This window comes from Typopeltis vanoorti, chromosome 8 (genome assembly GCF_054136105.1).
Source record: "Typopeltis vanoorti isolate ZY-2024b chromosome 8, IOZ_Tvanoo_1.0, whole genome shotgun sequence".
Lineage (NCBI taxonomy): Eukaryota > Metazoa > Arthropoda > Arachnida > Uropygi > Thelyphonidae > Typopeltis > Typopeltis vanoorti.
This window is the reverse complement of record NC_143556.1, coordinates 15200313-15221153: the sequence shown is the minus strand read 5'-3', so window position 1 is coordinate 15221153 and position 20841 is coordinate 15200313. Positions and strand designations below refer to the sequence as shown.

Sequence of the window (20841 nt, the reverse complement as noted above, 5' to 3'; positions counted from 1 at the left end):
TGACAAAAGAGTATATAATAACAGGAATAGAAATAGTAGAGTACAGCATTTTTCGGCAGGATAGGAAGGGAAAGCGTGGTGGCGGAGTACTGCTTATGATAAGTGACGACTTTTGTACTCTAAGAGTGGAGGCTTTAGAAGGCAGTGACACTAATGATTTTGAAAGCATATGGTGTGAGGTAGAGGTGGGCAAGACAGGATATTTAGTGGGGTGTTGCTACAGACCAAGGAGCACGGAGGGTGGGGACCAGGAGATGTTTAGAATGTTGAGTTGAGCTTGGCAAGTGCAAGAAGAATGATTGTTATGGGAGATTTTAACTACAGCCGTATAAATTGGGGAGAGGAAGATGCATGTAGCAATAAGGGAATGGAATTTCTAGAATTCTTGAGGGACAAATGTCTTAGGCAACATGTAATAAGGGAAACAAGGATTTCAAGAGTTTTGGATTTGGTCATAGCATCAGAAGAGTTGATAATAACTGAGATGACATCTCTCCCACCAGTTGGAGAGAGTGACCATATGGTTTTGACTTGGAAGATAAACACACATGCAGGGGTATCAAAGAGACGAGAACATGTGGAATTATAAGGCCAGGTGATCATAATAGTCTTAGACGTCAACTTGGGGAAGTTTCATGGAGGGAGAAATTGGAAGGATGGGAAATCATTAGTGCTTGGGAAATTGTGAAGGAATATTTGTTAGCAGCAATAGTAAGCTGTTCCACAAGTGAAGAAGAGGACACAATTTGGAGTACAGGAGCTGCATGTGAAAAAGAGGCTATGGAAGAGATATGAGGAGACAGGTGAAGAGTAGATGCACGAAGAATATAAGCCATTTCTTTGGATCTTAGGGCCAATCTCGTCTCATATTCCACTTTCGCCTTCCTTACCAGGAGAGTGACTAGTATGGTATGGTATGGAAGGCGAAACTGGAATATGAGAAGAGATTGGCCCTAAGATCCAAAGAAAATCGTAGGGAATTTTTTAGCTATGTGGTCAGTAGGAGGAGAAATGACTGTGGAAGAATGACATTGTGGGATAAAAATGGGAATAGAGTGACTGATGCAGAGGATATAGTGGAATTGTTCAATGAACGCTTTATCGAAGTATATCATCTTGGAGGAGTCGGTTTTAATGTTAGAGGGATTGGGCAGATTTGAGGTTTAGAGGTACAGGAGGAGAGTGTGTTTCAAATGCTGAGTACTCTGGATGTCAGTAAAGCTGTGGGACTGGATGGTATTTCACCACGAGTTTTGAATGTGCTAGAGAACTGACAGTGCCTTTGACCTGGCTTTTCAATGAAATCTAGCTGTGGGAAAGGTGCCCATGGAATGGAAGGAAGGTAAGATAGTGCAATTGCATAAGGGTGGCAGCAGACCTCGAGTGTCTAATTATAGGCCTAATTAGTGTTAATTATTGTGTCTAATTATAGATCTAATAAAGTGTCTAATTAATAATTATAGGTTTGTGTGTCATCAGCAGTTAGTAAGATCTTGGAGAAAGTAGTGAAGGACCGTATAGCATTGGGCAGATGAGGGCAATGTTATCTGTGAGAGTCAACATTATTATTACAGGCAACTGCAAGGAGTCCTTAGACTCATCGAGGGAGGCCCTAAACATCATGTCCAGAACAACTATTCAGCATCTACAAAGTATCTATCATACTTTGTCTTGAACTCATTCACAGGCATGGCACCCACAACAGACATTGGCAGCTTGTTCCACTCATTCACTCTCCACGCACACAAAACCTAGTTCTAACATCCTTGCTACCCACACTCTTGCCCAGTTTCCATGGATGGCCCCTAGTTCTCCCACCACCAGACCTGTTCTGAAAAATTTCTGCTGAATTGATCTTGTAAAAACTCTTCAGTAATTTGAATATCTCAATCATATTACCCCTCTTCTGCCTATCAGCCAATTTCTGCAACCCACAGATCTTCAACCTGTTCTCATAAGGTTCATTCCATATACCAACTATCATCTTGGTCACTCGCCTCTGGATCCTCTCTACCTCCTCCCCATCAAGGAGAAACCCTGGTGCTCAGATTTGGGCACAGTAGTCAAGATGTGGTGTTATCAACGCTCGATAAAGAGGAACAATAAATTACTTGTCTCTTCTCGTCAAAGTATTCTTCAGTAACCAAGTGATCTGATGAGCTGATTTACCACTTTTGCAATGTGTCCCCTAAACTTAAACTCCCTGTCCACCAACACTCCCAAATCCCTGGCCTCGTCAATCTTCTGGAGTATAGTTCCACCAATGTGGAATACTGCTGCTATTTTTTTCATCCCAAAATGCGTAACCTTACTTTGCCACATTAAACTGGCCTATTCTCCTTATCCCAGTCTTCCAAAATATCCAAATCATCCTGCAAAATTTTGACATCATGTGGATTCACTATTGCTCTACCCAACTAGTGCTCTATGCAACATGGATTTTTGAAAGGGGTGCTCTTGTTTTAGTAATATGCTAGCCTTTCATGATAAAGTTACAAGAGCATTAGATAAGGGAAAGGCATATACTGCCATTTTCCTAGATTTAGCAAAGGCATTTGACAGGGTGCCACATGATACGCTGATATTCAAGTCGCATCACATGGGTCTGGATGTCAGATTGGTCAACTAGATTCAGGATTGGCTGTCCAATAGGTATCAGAGAATTGTGTATGGTGGAGCAATATCAGTGAGGCAAGGTTACATGTTGGGTTTCACAGAGCTCAGTACTACTGCAAACTATATTGTTTAATCTTTATATCAATGACATTGTCCGTGGTTTGCAAGAGGATATTCGGTTGTTTGTGGATGATGCGAAGCTTGGAAGGGTTATTAGTAATAGTGCAGATGTGGTAGCCCTCCAAGAGGATTTGAATAAGCTAGATAGATTGGCAAATAAATGGGGGTGTCGATTTAATGCAGAAAAATGTAAGGTCTTGAGATTTGGGATACATCGATGGGATGCTGCATACTCTATTGGAGGAGCTATACTGGAGGAAGTAGGGAGACAAGAGATCTGGATTTTGATGATTGATAGAAACCTGAAATTTAGGGGACATATTGCAAAGGTGGTGAAGGTAACACAGAGGATTGCTGCAATAATGAGAAGGACACTGACTTGCAGAGATAAGAATTATCATTCCATTGTATAAGACTCTGATCGGACCACACTTAGACTATTGTTCTCATATTTGGTCCCCAGGATTTGAAAGGGATAAATTAACTTTGGAAAGGGTACAAAGGTGGATAACAATGATGGTTTCAGGACTGTACAATGTTAGTTATGAGGATCGGCTGAGGGAATGTGGACTGCAGAGTTTGGTGGATAGAAGGAGGAGAGGTGATATGATTGAGACTTTGACACTGGGGAGTTCTTTCACTTGGTTGAACAGTGGGAAGGAGTGATGACAAGGGGCCATCCCTGAAGTTATGAAAGGAAACTGTGAGCAAGAGGGTGATGAGTGGTTTCTTTGCATTGAGGGTGGTTGAACCATGGAATGTATTGCCTGTTAGAGTGAGAACGGTCAATGAGTTTAAGGAGTGGTATGACAGACTGTGTTTCCTAGGAGGGTCCTCCCACGATGAGACTTGATAGACTGTGTTTCTTAGGAAGCACCTCCTGCAATGGGTTTTTTGATTCTATGGAGGCCTGAATAATAATAATCCCATTGCCCTTCCTTTTGTCCTCTTAAATAATGGTCATCAAGAGTGAGTCTCCAATAACATGGAGGTATGTTTCCAGGTGATGTAAGAAAGTTTTGGAGAAAGTCTTGTTTTATAGCTGTTCACATTCCAGGTTAGCTAGAAATCACTAAATCCAACATTCTTGCCATACAGCAGATTTAACCAAATTTGCACACCTTTGAACAGAAGTCATAGCAAGCTTTCGAGAAACTTATGTGGTTACTCTTGATATTTCAGGCATTAGGTCTGGTATAGAGGCTTCCTTACCAAGTCACATCTTATGATCTACCTTTTGCAATTAGTTGTTTGCTGTGTGTCATTACAGATGGTTTCCTTTTTTTCTGATTTCCCTCAATAATGCCAGAGTTATCCTAGGGATCTTGTATTTTTGTCCCTGCTTTTCATTCCATTCACTAATGACTATCTTAGTAATCTCTAATCCCCTCCCTAGTGCAGCTGATGGCAGCATACTTAGTGCTTTATTTGACAAAGATTGTAATTCTCAAAGTTTCAATATCTCCTATAAATATCTTACACTGATTCCAGTAAGGTGATGGCAATCCAGTGAACTTCACAGTCCTGTCTTATTTCTCACAAGAAAGATCTTTCTCCACTTTCCTTTATCATTTCGTAATATCTAACTTTTCAGGTAAGATGCAGTTTCTCTTCTTTGGCTGATTTAAATGTCTTGTTTCTGCACAGGAATTCTTTGGCAAGGAACTTCTGTATGAACATCCCCTCCCCTTCCCCAATTTTCTCTTAACCTGATAATGAAAGGATTTTGAAACATCGTAGATAAGTGAGAAGTTGCTTAAGGATTAAAGCTAGATAACAGGGAGTAAACCATCACATAGTCTTAACGAATGCAGGGAACTAAGCAGAGCTTCTGACCGTTGAGATCTCTCCTTGGAATGAATCATGTCAGCCCAGATATCCATCTGGGTACCAAACCAATGAAGTTGTGCTCACAGTTTGAGATCTAGCCAACCAAATTGTGTTCTGTGTTGGCTTTAATCAACAGATAGTGATGGTACGGCCAGATGAAATGTCAGGTACTAGAACACATTCAAACTTGACATCAACAGAATTCAACATTGGCATCAGCACTTTGCAACATTGCATTGACAGTTCCACTTACTGCCCATTCATGCAATCTATTCAAGTCGTACTGTAAGGCCATAACATTGCTTTAATCTGCATTGCTCTCTCCAATTTTGCATTATCTGCACAAACAGCTGCATATCACTAGTTAAACCCATCCCAATATTAGTAACATACAAATTGAAAAAAATGGTCCCAAAACTGACCCCTGTTGTACACATCTAGTGACCTTCCTCTTTCAGGATACCGCACCCCCATATACAACTTTCTGATATCTATCTGACAGCCAGTTACTGATCCAGCTCAGAAGTCTGTTATCCAAACCCATCTGTTGAAATTTATTTAATAGTTTGTTGTGTGGCAGTCTATCAAAAACTTTTGGAAAATCCAAGTACACCACTGTATATGCACTTCCTTGTCCAAGGTATTTGTCACCTTGTTATAGCACATAACTAGCACCTCCTTTTCCATCTAATTAGGGCCATTTGGCTACAGTTACTTCTCCTACTTGCCACATCACAAAAGAATGCCATAGGATTTTCCTTGGACTGTAGTGCTAATCTTTTGCATGTATTTCACATAGTATAGTAAGGAAGACCATTTTGGTCTTCCTTACTATATTAGTTGCTTTCCTGTACTGAGATTTTCTCATCCAATTACTCTCCACCTCTCTTTATCCTTTTTTCCATAACCTCTTTCATCTACAGGAAGTTCCTGTTTGATGTTTGGAGTGTGTTTGAAGGAAAAAGACAGTTGTATGCTAGAGATGGACTGCATCTTAACATGGAAGGACATAAGCGATTGAAGAAGTTACTGTTTTCTGAACAAGTTGAAGTAATTGGGCAGGGGAACTAATATTGAAAAGGTTGAGTGTAAGAGAGAGAAACTTTAGCTGATTGTATATTTATTGATCCTTATATGCAGAATAAATTGCAGAAGAGAGGGGATAAAAATCAGCATGGGACTACTGAAATTAGTGACATATATCTGTTCTAAAGCTAGTACAAGATCTAGAGGGAATCTGCAATTTTTGTATACCAATGCAAGAAGCATTTGAAATAAGAGAAGAATTTTTGGCATTAGTCAGTGCAATCTCACCAAAAGTTGTAGGCATTAGTGAAACTTGGCTGTCAGTAGAAGATGTGGTCACTGGAATTGAATGTGATGGGTACAGTATTTTCAGGGAGGATAGAGAAGATAGAACAGGGGGAGGAGTACTGTTGATGATAGCTGATGTGTTGCAGCCAAAGAAAGTAGTATATCAAGATGATAGACATGTGAATGAGAGTTCATTTGAGGTGGTCTGGTGCAAAATAGTGACCAATGCAACCAAATATACAGTTGGATGCTGCTATACGCCAGGGAGTTCAGGGGGAGATATTGAATTCATGCATCAGCAAATTAGTGCAATGAGTGCAGGCTTAGCGATTATTATGGGGGATTTTAATTACAGTGATATCAATTGGAAGGAGGAAATATCACGTAGCAAAAAGGAAATGGAGTTCATACATCTTATATGAGATCATTACTTGAAACAGCACATAACTTGAAGGGACACGTGGTGTGAGAGTGTTGGACTTGGTTATTGGTTCAGAGGTTATATGCATAAGTAAGGTGTCCTCATTACCTCCAATTGGTGAAAGCGATCATGTGGTATTGATTTGGGATGTTGCAAAATCTGTGGATTTTTCTGTTAAGAAGGGGTATATACGGAACTACAGGTTAGGCATTTATAACAAGCTTCGGAGTGAGCTTGCAGCCATCCCATGGCAGAACATATTGCAGGGGAAAGATGTTAGCAGTGCATGGGATAAAATCAGCGGGTATCTGAGGAAAGCAATATCTGATTGTGTCCCCATGGTCAGGAAGTCAAACAAGGCAGGCGTTAGATGGATGAGCAGTAGTATCAAGCTTGATATGCAAAAAAAAGAAAATGTTATGGAGAATTTACAAGGAGAAAGGCGATCAGTACACCCATGAGCAGTACAAGGCTCAAGCTAGGAAGGTTACCAGCATAGTAAGAAAACCTAAATCAGATTATGAGAAGACTTTAGCCAAAGAGATCAAGGGTAATCCCAAAGAGTTCTTCTGCTATGTAGCAAGTAAGAGGAAGAATGACTTCGATAGGATAACTTTAGTGGGTGCTGATGGTATTGAGGTGACAAAATCAGATGTAATAGTTGAGTTACTGAGTGATCACTTTTGAAAAGTCTATCACCCAAGTGAGGATATCTCTATACCTGTAGCAAAAACTAATGTGAGAATTGAATCAGAGGTATTTAATATATTGCAAAATTTAAATGCAAACACTGCTGTAGGCTTAGATGGAATATCAGCTCGGGTGTTGCGTGAATGTGGAAATGAATTGTCAACCCCCTCTTGCTTGGATATTTAATTTAAGTTTGAACTTTGGTATGGTCCCTAGGGAGTGGAAGTTAGGCAAAGTGGTTTTAGAGCCACTTTGCCTTACCAAAACACAGTTTTAGAGCCACCCTTATGCAAAGTTCCTTTGCATAAGGGTGACTCTAAAACTGCAGTAGTTAATTACAGACCAATCACCATCTCAGGAGTAGTGGTAAAAGTACAGTGGCATCTCGCTAATCCGAACCTCTTTAGTCCGAACCCTCCAGTAATCCGAACTGCTTTTAACCCTTTCTGCCCTAGTGATTCCAATTGGAATCACTAACTTTCTTGGCCTTCATAGCCTGTATTACGTGGCGAATGATTCCAATTCTGAAATGATTCATTTTCAATGAATTTCATAGTCTTAACGAATGCATAACGTTATACATTGAAAATGTATTCATGGAAATTTCATTAGAAAATGAAATTTCAATGAATCATTGAAAAAAAAATACTCTTTCATTTTCTGAAAAATGAAAATGTATTTTTCAGAAAAATACTTGATATCCTTGCTTTTTTAGACCTAAAGACAAAATAAATAGAAAGAAAAATTTTTTTCACTTGTAAAAAAAATTCAGGTCAGAAAGGGTTAAATGTAATTTCCCAAAATTATGACTTTACCACATCAATAAAAAATATAAGTTTGAAGAATGTAGCATTCTCAGTTGCTACTGCTTGGGAAGTCATCGAACCTGAAGCAATTCGAGCGTCAAGGAAAAAACTGTGGTCTTCTGGAATTTACCAAGATAACTACGGGGATACACAAAAAAGAGGAAATTCAAAACTTGCATAATTTGGTTAAAAATATAAATCCAGATGTTGAAATATCACAAACAGATGTTACGGAATGGATTACAGGTAGAACCGAAAGTGAATTCAGAAGCAAATCAGATGCTGAAATTATAAATATGACGCTACAGAATGAATTAGAAGACGATGATGACGATAAAGAACTTGAAGAAAAAAAAGTAAAACAGGAAGAGGCAGTTGACAGTTTTAATATGAATATAGAATGGCCTAAGCAGAATGACATGCCATTCCACAAAATTTTAGTGCTAATGCGGCTCCGAGAAGAAGCATTCAAAAAAATTTAGCTTCCAAGAAGCAAAAGAAAATCGGTGACTTTTTTTACAAAGAAATAAAAAAACTTATTTTTTGTTGTGTACAAGAAAGTGATATTTTTTATGCAAATTAAGTTATGTACTGAACTATGGAATTTTATTAAATCAGAATCCTCAACAACACAGGTACATACAAACTAAATATTTTACTAAAATAAACTTGCGTATTTTATTATTTTTTAAGTTTTACATTACAGTACAGTAGCTTTTTTTTCTATCAGTTACTTCATTTATTTACAGAATTAAATTGATGTACCATTAGAATATGATTATTTTTGTCTAGTTATTGTTGTCTCTTGGGAGAAAATTCGATAATCCGAACGAGCACGGTTTTTATTAGTTCGGATTAGCGAGATACCACTGTATTGGAAAAGTTGGTTAAAGATAAAATTCAAGAATGGGTGGATCAGGATATGATACTCTATAGAGGCCAACATGGTTTTGTTAAAGGTAGATCCTGCCTTAGCAATCTATTAACTTTTTATAATAGAATGACATGATAGAATAAGAATAATAGAATGAGTTGGACAAAGGAACTGGCTACACAGTGGTACTTCTGGATTTTGCTAAGGCTTTTGACAGGATACCCCATGGAACACTTACGCAAATTGGAGCAGATGGGAATGGATACTAGATTGGTGATATGGATAGGGGAATGGCTCAGGGAGAGATACCATAAGGTGGTGTATGGAGGAGCAGAGTCTAGAATGAGGCAGGTGACCAGTGATGTGCCTCAGGGCTCTGTGCTTGGGCCATTGTTGTTTCATTTGTATATAAATGATATAGGAAATGGCTTACAGGGAGATATTCAGTTGTTTGCTGATGGTGCAAAGTTTGGTAGCACAATAAAAAATCAAGCTGATGTTGAAAGTTTGCAGGATGATTTAAATAAGCTGGTAGAATGGGCAAAAGATGATGGATGTCGGTTCAATGCGGAAAAGTGTAAAGTCATGCATTTTGGGATTAAAAGATTACCAGCTGTGTACTACATTGATGGAACAGTACTCCAAGAGATTGATGAGGCTAGAGATTTAGGGGTGTTGATAGATAGGGAGATGAAGTTCAGAGGACACATTGCTAAGGTGTCCAAGATTGCACATAGGATTACTTGGTTGTTGAGGAACACACTGACATCCAGAGATAGAGGTTATTATTCCGCTTTATAAAGCGTTGATACTTCCACATTTGGATTACTGTGCTCAGGTCTGGTCACCTGGATTCCTTGGAGATGAGGAAGCTGTGGAGAGGGTTCAGAGAAGAGTGACCAAGTTGGTGAGTGATGTAAAAAATGCTCATTACATTGGTAGATGGAGAGCTTGTGGATTGCAGAGATTGGTTGATAGGCAGAGAAGAGGGGATATGATAGAAGCATTTAAATTACTGAAAGGTTTTTATAGGATTCATGCAGGGGAAATGTTTCAGCTGTGTGATAGTGATGGAAGAACAAGAGGTCATCCCTGGAAATTAAAGAAGAGTGTGGTTAACAAGGGTGTCAGAACAAGGTTTTTTGCCTGGAGGGTGGTGAATGATTGGAATTCATTATTGCCTGACTTAGTTGTGAGCTCTTCGTCTGTAAATGAATTCAAGAAGAGATATGACAGATATTCTTTTGCTAGTTTGGATCTCCTGCGATGAGTCTACTGACTCCATGTAGATACCCGTAATAATAATAATTTCATTAGTCTTGCACTTTTTTTTCACACGAGGAATACAATTGCCATTCCTATTGATAAATCATTCTTCACCTACTCTATGCACTGCTGATATCTGTCCCTTGCAATTCTTTAATCCTCGGAACTGTCCAAACTTGATTTCTAAGATTATTATAGTCACCTGCCTTATAATTCCACATAAATTCCTTTCTCTTTGATGCTTTTGCCTATCTATTCAGCCTCCAAGTGAAGATTGCATGTTTCCCACATCAATAGGAGACAAGACTGACATCTTAGTTAAAATCATCCTCTGATGCAAGGACTTAATCCTTTATCCTTGTCAACCACATTTCACTGATTTCAATAATTTTGGGACAATCTGAAGCTATTAAGGTCACCAAATCACTTCCTTTATTCTTGATACTCCTGGCCTTTGTATAAAGAAACATCAATGCATTGTTACCATTTCCATACGTATTATTATTATTTGCTACACATTCTATTTCCCAAGTGACTAGAGCCTCAAGTGGAAAGACCTGGGTTTGATTCCTCTCCATAACATGAGGAATTTTTATGTGGTCTGTTTTGACTAAAGGTGAGTTAGCCACTCTCATACAGAGGGAAGGTTTCCTCCCGAAAACTTGTTTTTTTTTTTTATCCCTCAGAATAGGCAAAGAGAATATGCAATTGACAGACAGAAAATACATTATAACCAATAGCTTCATGTTGGTTTCATAAGATAGTACCATGCTACCCATATGGACTCATGGCTGTTCCATCATTCGCTGATTAATTTTCCCAAGTGACTTTCCCCATAAGAAGACGCCCCTGCTAGCCTGGAAACTCTAGTTTCCATGCCCTAACATTCATTGTTCCTAGAACAAGTCTCTCCAGATGTCATTGGTCAGCTTGACTTGGCCAAAAATTATCAGTATCAGCAAGTCCTAGTTGACAGAATATATATATATATAGTTACAGGGATAGAATATAAAATGTATTATATTTTCAGGGAGAATAGAGGGGAATGGGACAGGCGGGATAGTGCTGATGATAATATCTTCAACCAGCAAAAATAGAAGTTTGGAAGGAATTTAGATCTGAGTGAGAATTCATTTGAAACTATCTGGTGCCAAGATAGAAGCCAGTAGACAAAGTATATTGATAATTGCTTTATTTACCAGGGAGACCATACACAGATGCTATCAGCAGATTTGCACAGTGAGTGTAGGCTGAGCAGTTATGGTGACTTCAACTATGGGAACATAGACTAGAGGGAAGAAAGGGTGCAAGTTGAGATGGAAATGGAATTTATACAGTTACTGAGGGATAATTACCTGAAACAGCATATCATGGAGAGGAGTGTAGTTAGTCATTTATTATTTTTTTTCCTGACTTTGCATTGACACAGTGCTATATACTATGGTCCCACATGTAGGCCCAGAAGAGGCCTAGGCCCCAACAATATCCTGTGCTGTCCAACTCCAGACATGGGAATTTGAAAAGTCATTCTCTGGCAAGTCCTCCATGCTGCCAGTGTCCCCTGCAAAGAGAGTATCTTGAAATCAGTTCAAGAGAGTCCAAAGCTTAGTAAGTCCATATAACTGACACCACACACCTTTAAAAGATACAGGCAGAGGTAAATTTTGGTTTTGGTGCAGTGTGGTGTTCTTCCTGAAGTAGCCTTACCAAGTCTTGGTTTCAGCATAGTAGGCAGCTTTCTCATGGAGGGGTTGAGTGGTCATCCAGCACCCACAACTTTTACATCAATAAAGATTAACTCATCTCCTCTCTTTACTATATAATGTCAAGCTTCCTCAAGCAAATGTTAGTCCTATAGTGGTGTTCTACTGCTGTCATCCAACCTTTGTTTTCTTCAACCTATTCTTCATAACCCTCACTATTGCATTGTGTCTTCTGACCTCTACTCCATGTGTGCAGTAACAACATTGAGCAACATGAGCCAAAGTTTCTACAGTCTGCTCTGCATTTCTTGTCATCACTTTTACCCAAGTTGTACAAGCTCGAGTCAGCAGAGCATTGATTCTCATTGTAATTAAATCTATATATTCAGAACCGGACAGGAAGTGAGTTCCATCCCTGATCCATTGATGCTGAGTCAGGACATATTTAGATTCTTGTAATGCAGCTCCATCTATTGAATGGTGTGCAACATTAAAGCCCATCTCTTTTGTTCAGCCAAGGCAGTCGTAATTGATGTCCTTCCATCAAGCACCCATCCAGAGGGTTGTCTCTAATCATCCTTAATACATGAAGTCCTAGAGGCAGCAAGAGATACTTTTGAAGAGGAGATAGAAAATTTCTGTAACCTGGATAGATGCAATCTAGGCACTAACCATCACAACAAGGGAATAAAAAGACTTCCATGGTTTATGGTGGCATAGTAAAATGCTAGTGGCACATCGTGAGGAAGGCATTACCATGAATGGATGGCTGAGCAAACTGTTATCTGGCATAGTACTGAGAGAGAGAGAGAGAGACTTTACCTAGGACTAACTTATGATAGTCTAGGAAGAAGGAAATAATTCAGAATAAAAAGTCTTGAAGCTTAAGTGGAGCTTTACAGAGAGAAGGAAGAAAAGATCCCACACTGGATGGGAAAAAGGAATGGCCCGCTGGAGAGAGAGAACACCAAGGTATCTCCACTCCTTTAAAATGGAGATAGCATGCAAGGATTTGCTGTGCAGGGAAAACTCAGTCTCGACATTGATATTTAAGCCATGAACTTGAAAGAAGTCAACTGTTTCCTATGGTTGAGGAGTTCCTTCAAGCCTTCTCTAGTAGAGGCTATGAGTATAAAGGTCATCAGAAAATGCCACAGCATTAACACCGGTTGTTTCAGAGTGGAAGATAGTGAAGAAACACTTCAATAACACGATTGAAGAAAATAGGAAAGAAAGAGAGAGGGTCTTCTTGGGATAGACATTGATTTGAAGCCCTGGGTGATGGTAAGGAAATTTGCAGAGTAAATCTTTGTTATGTAGGTGAGGAAAGCTTCTGGACATTCTGTAATAGATAGAGCTCAAAGTATAACTTTAAGGGAGACCTGTCAAATGCCTTTTAGAGATCGATGCCATAAAGAGAGACCAAAGTTAGTGCCAAGATTCAGAGAGAGAAGAGAGGAAAGAATGAAGATATTCTCAGGATAGCCTTCTCCAGGGATGAATGCCTTCTGCCTGAAATCATTTTGGATGTATGACTGCAGATGTTTAGCTAATAATTTATGAAAGACATAAGAGAACAGGAGCAAATGTAATTAGACAGAAAGGATGTAGATACATATTCCTTCTTTGGAATGAATATTGTTCTTGACTGGTGAAGATACATTTGTAGACATGTAGTAAACCAAAGTAAATAAATTAAATCTTGCAAGATAGGCAGAGGAACCTGTCGAAGTTCGGCAGCAGTAAGGCATTCTGGTCCTGTAGCTGATGCCTTACTGCTGCCGACTTGTGCTGAAATATTCTTCACTTCCAACTAGGAAGATGGACGGAAAAGTTCTGCTTCTGGAATGGACCTTGACATAGAAGGAATGCCTAAATCAGTAGGAATGGTGGTGGAGTGGAGAAGACTTCTCTTCAAAAGCAGACAAACTCCTCGTGTATCTCACTTGGAGAAGGAGTTGATGCTTCATCCAGTATTGTCCTAGCACAAATGCTTCTGTTCTTCTTATATAATGCCTGCATTTATATATTATATAAAGACACTTTCTGTCTTTCCACTTGGATTGAACTGATGATGCAGGATGATTCTCATCTAATCTGGAAGGAGAGTGTTACCTGGAAAATTCCATCTAAAAATAATGATGAATAATAAAGTGGCTTGAAAAAGTTATGTTTGCTCTGTTGGTCAGGCTTTCTAGACAATGCAAGAAATAAATACAATGGGGGAACTACCTTATCCTCTCACAGTACATATGTATTATAGGTTTATAGATGAGCCTTATAGATGAAGGAGACACACACACACAAAAAAAGCAGTTGACCTCACATAGTTTGGGTGGTTGATGGAGAGATATCAGAGAGTAGTTTATTCAGGAGTAGAGTCCAAAAGACGGCCTGTGACTAGTGGTGTGCTGCAGGGTTCTGTTCTTGGACCACTGCTGATTAATTTGTTCATTAATGATATAGGGAAGGATCTAAGAGGAACAGTTCATTTGTTCGCTGACGATGCAAAGTTAGGTAGGGCAATAGTGAATGCAGAAGATGTCAAAATCTTGCAGGACGACTTGGATAGATTGGAGTTCTGGGCTAGGGAGAATGGATATGGATGTCAATTTAATGTGACAAAATGTAAGGTTATGCATTTTGGGGTGAAAAGATTAGCAGCAGTATACCACATTGGTGGAACTGTACTCCAGGAGATTGATGAGGCCAGGGACTTGGGAGTGTTGGTGGATAGGGAGATGAAGTTTAGGGGGCACATTGCAAAAGTGGCTAAATCAGCTCATTAACTCACTTGGTTGTTGAAAAATACTTTGACGAGCAGAAACAAGCTATTGTACCTCTGTACTGAGCATTGATAAGACCTCATCTCGACTACTGTTCCCAGATTTGGTCACCTAGGTTTCTTCTTGATGGGGAGGAGGTGGAGAGGATCCAGAGGCGAGTGACCAAGATGATAGCAGTTTTATGGAATGAACCTTATGAGAACAGATTGAAGATTTGTGGGTTGCAGAAATTAATTGATAGGCAGAAAAGGGGAGATATGATTGAGACATTCAAATTGCTAAAGGGTTTCTATAGGATTAATTTAGAGGATATTTTTGAAATCAGGACTGGTGGTAGGAGAACTAGGGGGCACCTATGGAAACTGGACAAGGGTGTTAGAGCTGGGGTCTTTACTTTTAGAGTGGTAAATGAGTGGAATAAGCTGCCAGAGTCTGTTGTGGGTGCTATGACGGTGAGTGAGTTCAAGGCAAGTTATGATAGATAATGTGAGAATGTCATATAGTTGTGTGGACATGATGTTAAGGGCCTCCCTCAATGAGTCTAAGGACTCCCTGGAGTCGCCTGTAATAATAATAGTTTCTCTTTGTATCTTATAATGCACAACACGCATCACAGGGTATATATATGCTCAGAATTAAGGTGACAGTCATTTTTGAGACCACTTTCCTCCTTGAGGTCTTTATGACTAGGATTCAGATATTGTGAACTAGACAGTTAGCAAAAGTATTTCTCATATACAAGTAACAAAATGGTGTCACCATATTACTACTGTGCACAGGATTTAGGATAGTTACAGCAAGTTTAATCTATGGATTGGAATTGGAAATGACTTCTACCTAGGTATTTCTTGTTCTAAGTTTGGCTTCCATTGAGTCACACTCAAAGCTAGCTAGGTAACAGGGAGGAGACCTTTGCATAGCCTTTATGGAATGTGAAGAACTGACCAGGAGTTCTGACCTAATGTGCAGTCCTTACCTGTTTGCATTCGGTTAAGTATCCACCTAGATAATGAATGAAGATAGGCTAGCAATCAGGAATTAACTTACCAAATTGTATTGGCTAAAATCAAAAACAAAATTATTGTAACATGATGAAATGGTCTGATAACTTCTTCCATTCTTCTGATCCATGCACTTGTTTTGATCCAACAATTTCAATTGTTGGATCAAACGAGCACTTTTATTCTCACTCCCCTCCCCTAACTTTTATCGAAATTCTGGTTCTCTAACAAATGTCATTGCAGTCCAAGCTAAAAAAATGCATACTTCAGTGACTATGTAAACTTTCATACTTTGTAAACCAGTGAAAAAACTTTTTTACAACACATTGATCTAGTTATCAAAGAGCAATCATTTTGATGATTCTTTCTGTTGAATGTGTATAATGCATGGTGTTGAACATCATGCATTATACACCTTCTGTCCAAAAAGAAATCGAACTTTTCGAAAATAGAAGAAACTAGTGGTGCTACCTGTTGTATCTTTTTTTGTTGTCAAAAGCGACAACCTTCATTAGTGTTGTGTCAACTGTTTATGACATTTGTTTCATTAGAAGCAGAGTTAGAGTGACAGTGTGTTTTGATGAACGGTTGGAAAATGAGTTTCAAACAGAGAGCTGAATGACTTTTGTGTTAAACTTGGTAAAAGTTTTACCAAAACGCATCAAATGCCTCAAAAAGCATACGGTGATGAATGCTTATCCTGTACTCACATTTACGAATGGTTTAAGTGATTTCAAAGTGGTCGTGAAAATGAGTGAGATGCTTGAGGACAACGAAAAGCTGGGCTTCCAAAAACTGGACTGAGCAAAGTTAACATCCAAAAAGTGTGCGATTTCATCAAAGAAAACCCAAAATCGATCGTTAGATTGATTGAAGATGAATTGGGGATTCCAAAATCAACTATGCACAACATTTTGACCGAGATTTTGGGCCTTCGTAAATTGAATTCGCGATTTGTTCCCCACAAGTTGACCAATTATCAAAAAATGTATCGAATTGAACACTGTGAGGACTCAAACTTCCTTGAAACGATCATTACTGGTGACGAAACGTGGTGTTTTGAGTATGAGCCTGAAACAAAGCGCCAGAGTGCTGATTGGAGTTTTAGATGCCCCTCTTCACCAGAAGAGGGGCATCTGAAAAAAAAAGTCGCTTGGAGAAGTCAAAAGTAAAGACAATCCTGATTTGTTTCTATGATTCCAAGGGCATTATCCACAAAGAATTTGTTCCGCCTGGCCAAACGGTCAATGGTGAGTTTTATCTCTAAGTTTTGAATTGATTGATAGTGAGAATTCATCGCATACAGCATGAATATCGTGATGCAGGCAGCTGGTCACTTTTGCACAATAACGTGCCATCTCACCATTCGAACATTGTGAGACAGTTTTTGAGCAAAAACGAAGTTTGTGTGTTGTATCACTCGCCGTATTCACCTGATTTAGCACCCTGTGACCTCTTTCTCTTTCCCCGACTTCATTTGTTCAAAGGAAAGCAATACGACCATTAAAACAATCTCACTGTTCGAACATTGTGAGACAGTTTTTGAGCAAAAACGAAGTTTGTGTGTTGTATCACTTGCTGTATTCACCTGATTTAGCACCCTGTGACTTCTCTCCCTTTCCCTGACTTCATTTGCCACTGAAAGGAAAGCAATACGACCATTAAAACGTTCAAGCCACAATAACCACGATCCTCAACAGTATCCCAGAAACTGATATAAAAAAAAACTCATTTAATGAATTAATTGACTGTGCTAAACGCTGTATTGAAGCTGAGGGTGAGTATATTGATTGAAATAAATGATTTGAATAATTATAATTAGCCTGTGTTTTATTTTCTATCAAAAGTTAGGTTTCTTTTTAGACAGAGGATGTATTACTGTTATATGCTTAATTTGGGATATTTTTGACTTGCATCAGACTAAATTCTCATAAAATCATGTATGTTATGAAATATGACATCAAATTGATTCCTTTGCCATTAACATTAATATAAATTAATCAGAGGTAAAAAGCACTTACTTCAGCCATAAATCCTGTGCTCATTTCTGAAATGACAGTTTTTTTTTGTTTTTTTTTTAAATATTAAAAATGTATAACTACAAAAAAAAATGATTTAACATTTTATCTTCATAAATACACCTTTTTCAAAGGTAATTCATTTTTTTTTTCAGTTGACCATCTTTACTATAATACTGTTTATTGTGATAGTAGGAATGGGAATAATATTCTCATTTTGCAAATTAAAAACCAAAGGTATGTATACTTTCTACTTTCATTTATTTATGTTATGGAGAGAACAGAATAATATACTAAACTATATAGTCATAATTGAATGAGTGTTTATCCAGTTTTGTTATTTCATGTTTTTCTGACTGAAAGTTAATATACTCATGTTTGGTGTTTGACATTAAAATGAACTAAAATTTGCACTAATTTTATAACTTCATTAATGTCACTTCATCAGATTCCTAATATGTATCCTCAGGTGGAGCTTGATTAATGTTATGATTTTATATGATAGTACAGGTACACCAGATTTTCTGGCACCCTTGGTTCCAGAGCCTTGCCAGATCAAGCTACATGATCACTTTCTCCAAGCAGAGGCAGCATAGCTAGATTGGTTAGTGTTAAGTTCCCTATTGCAATGATCAGATCTAGCGCTCTTGAATCTCGTGTTCCCTCCATTACATTTTGCCTCAGGTAATTATATCTCAGCAGCTGTATAAATTCCATTTCCTTTTCTGTATATGACCATTCCTCCTCGCAATTTCCCATAGTTGAAACCCCCCATAATAATTACTCAACCTGTACTCATCATGCTAATTTGTGGATGCATGTCATCTACATTCTCCCATATACCCCCTGGATTATAGCGGCAGCCAATTACATATTTAGTCCTTTTGGCCCTTTATCTCACATCAGATAGCCACAAATGAACTACCCTCTAAATCTCCGTCCTTCTGATGTAACTCTACTTTTTTGGATTTAATTCTTTTGCTATCATTAGCAACCTCTCCCCACCACATCCTGTTCTTTCTATCCTCCCTGAAGACTAAATCCCTTACATTCTATTCCTATGACCATATCATCCTCAGTCAACCAGGTGCCTAATGCATATAATTTTTGGTCAAGTTGTGTTAACCAATGCCAGAAACTCCTCAACATTATTTCGAATCCTTCTGGTATTAGTATACATGAAGTGCAATACCCCCTTCATCTCACAACCTCTGTTACACCTTGTGTTACTTAACCCACTAAAATTAATCTGAGGTGCTACGTGTGATTACTCTCTCACATTAACCTCTAAGTTGCTTGGACCCATGCTCTCCTGCAATTCTCCCTAAAAATTCTAGTTTCTCTGACTGTATTTCTGGACTCTTAACTGAACAACACTTACTCAACACTCCTGATGCTAAATCTATTTGAATGCAAGCAATCCACCTTAATCCTTCCTTCCAACAGACTCACTCCACAAATCCACAGACTCCACACCATTCTTCCTGCACAATCTGTGCACCGACTCATTTGCAATCATAGCTCTATCTCAGCTTGCTTCTATCATACCATCGCAACAGACTCAACTTTTACTTTCTCACTCTTCTTTTTTGCATGCACTAGCAACTCTTTCATGTCTTCTCACATAGCACACTTTTCATGTGCTAAATACTTTGTACCAGCCAAAATAAACATCTCTTTCATCTTAACTCTCTGTAGCCTTTTCCTGGATGTCATTTATGCTTACATCCAGGAGAACATGATTTTATCACTCTTCTCAAGGACTCCTTATCAATGAATTGCCATACAAAATCCATTCCTTATTTTCACACTTCCACTCTTTCCTGCTGTGCTTTCTCTCCCCCTTTCTTTCACTTCTATGTCATACCATCTGCCAGGCATTTCTCCAACCACTCAATCTCATCTTTTGTTCTATAAGAACTCCATGTCTTTCTTTGTGCTATCTTTTCCATTACTATATTGTCACTTTCTTCATTTTCCATTGCATCATTCATACAGTAATAATAATCCATACACCTCTGACCCACTAATTATGACTCTCCCATATCTCAAAAGCATTATGAGTTACTAGAAACTTTAAATATTTATAACTTAACTGATTAATGAAATGTATTAGTATAAATAATACAGTGCAAGTGGATATGGACTCATGCTTCTGTGTGACACCACCAATGCCTACTGACCCATGCATAAGAACGCTAGTTAGGCTAAAATGTATGCAAAATAAGCTAAAAATCAAGAGCTCTTTTAGTGCAGACAGATAATTAAACAATTCCATGCACATCCGCAACACCATCTGTAGCATCCTGGTGAATTACTCTGGTAGTTTGAAGAATTTCAAGTATGCTCTTGTAATTTTGTCTGGACTGTGAAGGAGATGCTGGAACAGAAAATTGGTGGTATGCCTGTACAGCATGAAAAGTTTACATTATTAACATCTGAACTCCATGGAGTCAGAGCCTCATCGTGGGATGTATGCACTATCACACACAAAGCTCATCCAACCGTGCCTTAAACTGATTCAATGTGTCTTCATTCATAATTCACTCAGGCACTGCATTCCATTGATGCTAAGTTCATGTCAACAATTTTCTTCCGAATTTAAGTATTGTGAGAACTCCAGTTTCTTTGTGTCTTATCAATCCCTCTAGATCTTGGTCTTCCACTGAGATTTTTTCTTCTCAATCTGGCAAAAAAATTCCTGTTTTACAAACCTTTCCTTTTCCATTCTGTTTAAATGACAATACTACCTGAAACATTCCTAAATACTAACAATGTCAAGTTCCTTCCTAATATCACTGTATGTGATTCTGCTGTTGATGTCATTCCTTGTGTTTAGGCTTATATGTTGATTCTCCAGCATTGTGTTATTTAAGGAAATTAACTATGTAGAGTAGATAACTAAAAAGATTTAATTATTACTTCCTATATTTCACCAAAGTTAAATTGGCATCTTCAGAGATTAATACACTGGTATTGAACATGTGCACATAGGCACACTTCAGTAAGCAGGATGGAACAGGAGGACTAAGTCCTATAATTATCCCACCTGTTGGCTTTGGTTAGGTGTTCTTGGCTGTTGGGCTGACTGTCAGTCAATAAGGGTTTCTCATGTGAGAGACAGTTTGATACAACCATATTTGTTTTGGTTGGAATGATAATTGGTAAGTGCTGCAGCAGATTCGAGGAAAGGCCTCTCAAATTTAAATTTGCTTCGATGGAGTAATGTGGCTTCTTTCAATGGATCTTGTGTCAGGTTTCCAGGGCATGGTCTGCTAATCCTGAGTGGCTGTAGTGGTGGAAATGGATGTAATCCTGGTGCTTTGATATACAGATATTGGCTGTCCTACCTGTTTGTCCATAGTGTGAATGTCTACAGGTGTAGGTACCTGGTAC

General features: G+C 38.6%; 1 protein-coding gene across 2 annotated transcripts in view; it reads left to right on the top strand.

The window, feature by feature from the left end:
- The window catches only part of sws (patatin like phospholipase domain containing sws), a 945916-nt gene that overhangs the window by 55961 nt on the left and 869114 nt on the right, over positions 1–20841 (top strand). For both annotated transcript variants that reach the window (XM_090396526.1, XM_090396525.1), the window contains exon 2: positions 17601–17682. In XM_090396526.1, coding sequence (XP_090252652.1) covers positions 17601–17682 — 82 coding nt within the window. The remainder of the gene's footprint in view (positions 1–17600; positions 17683–20841) is intronic.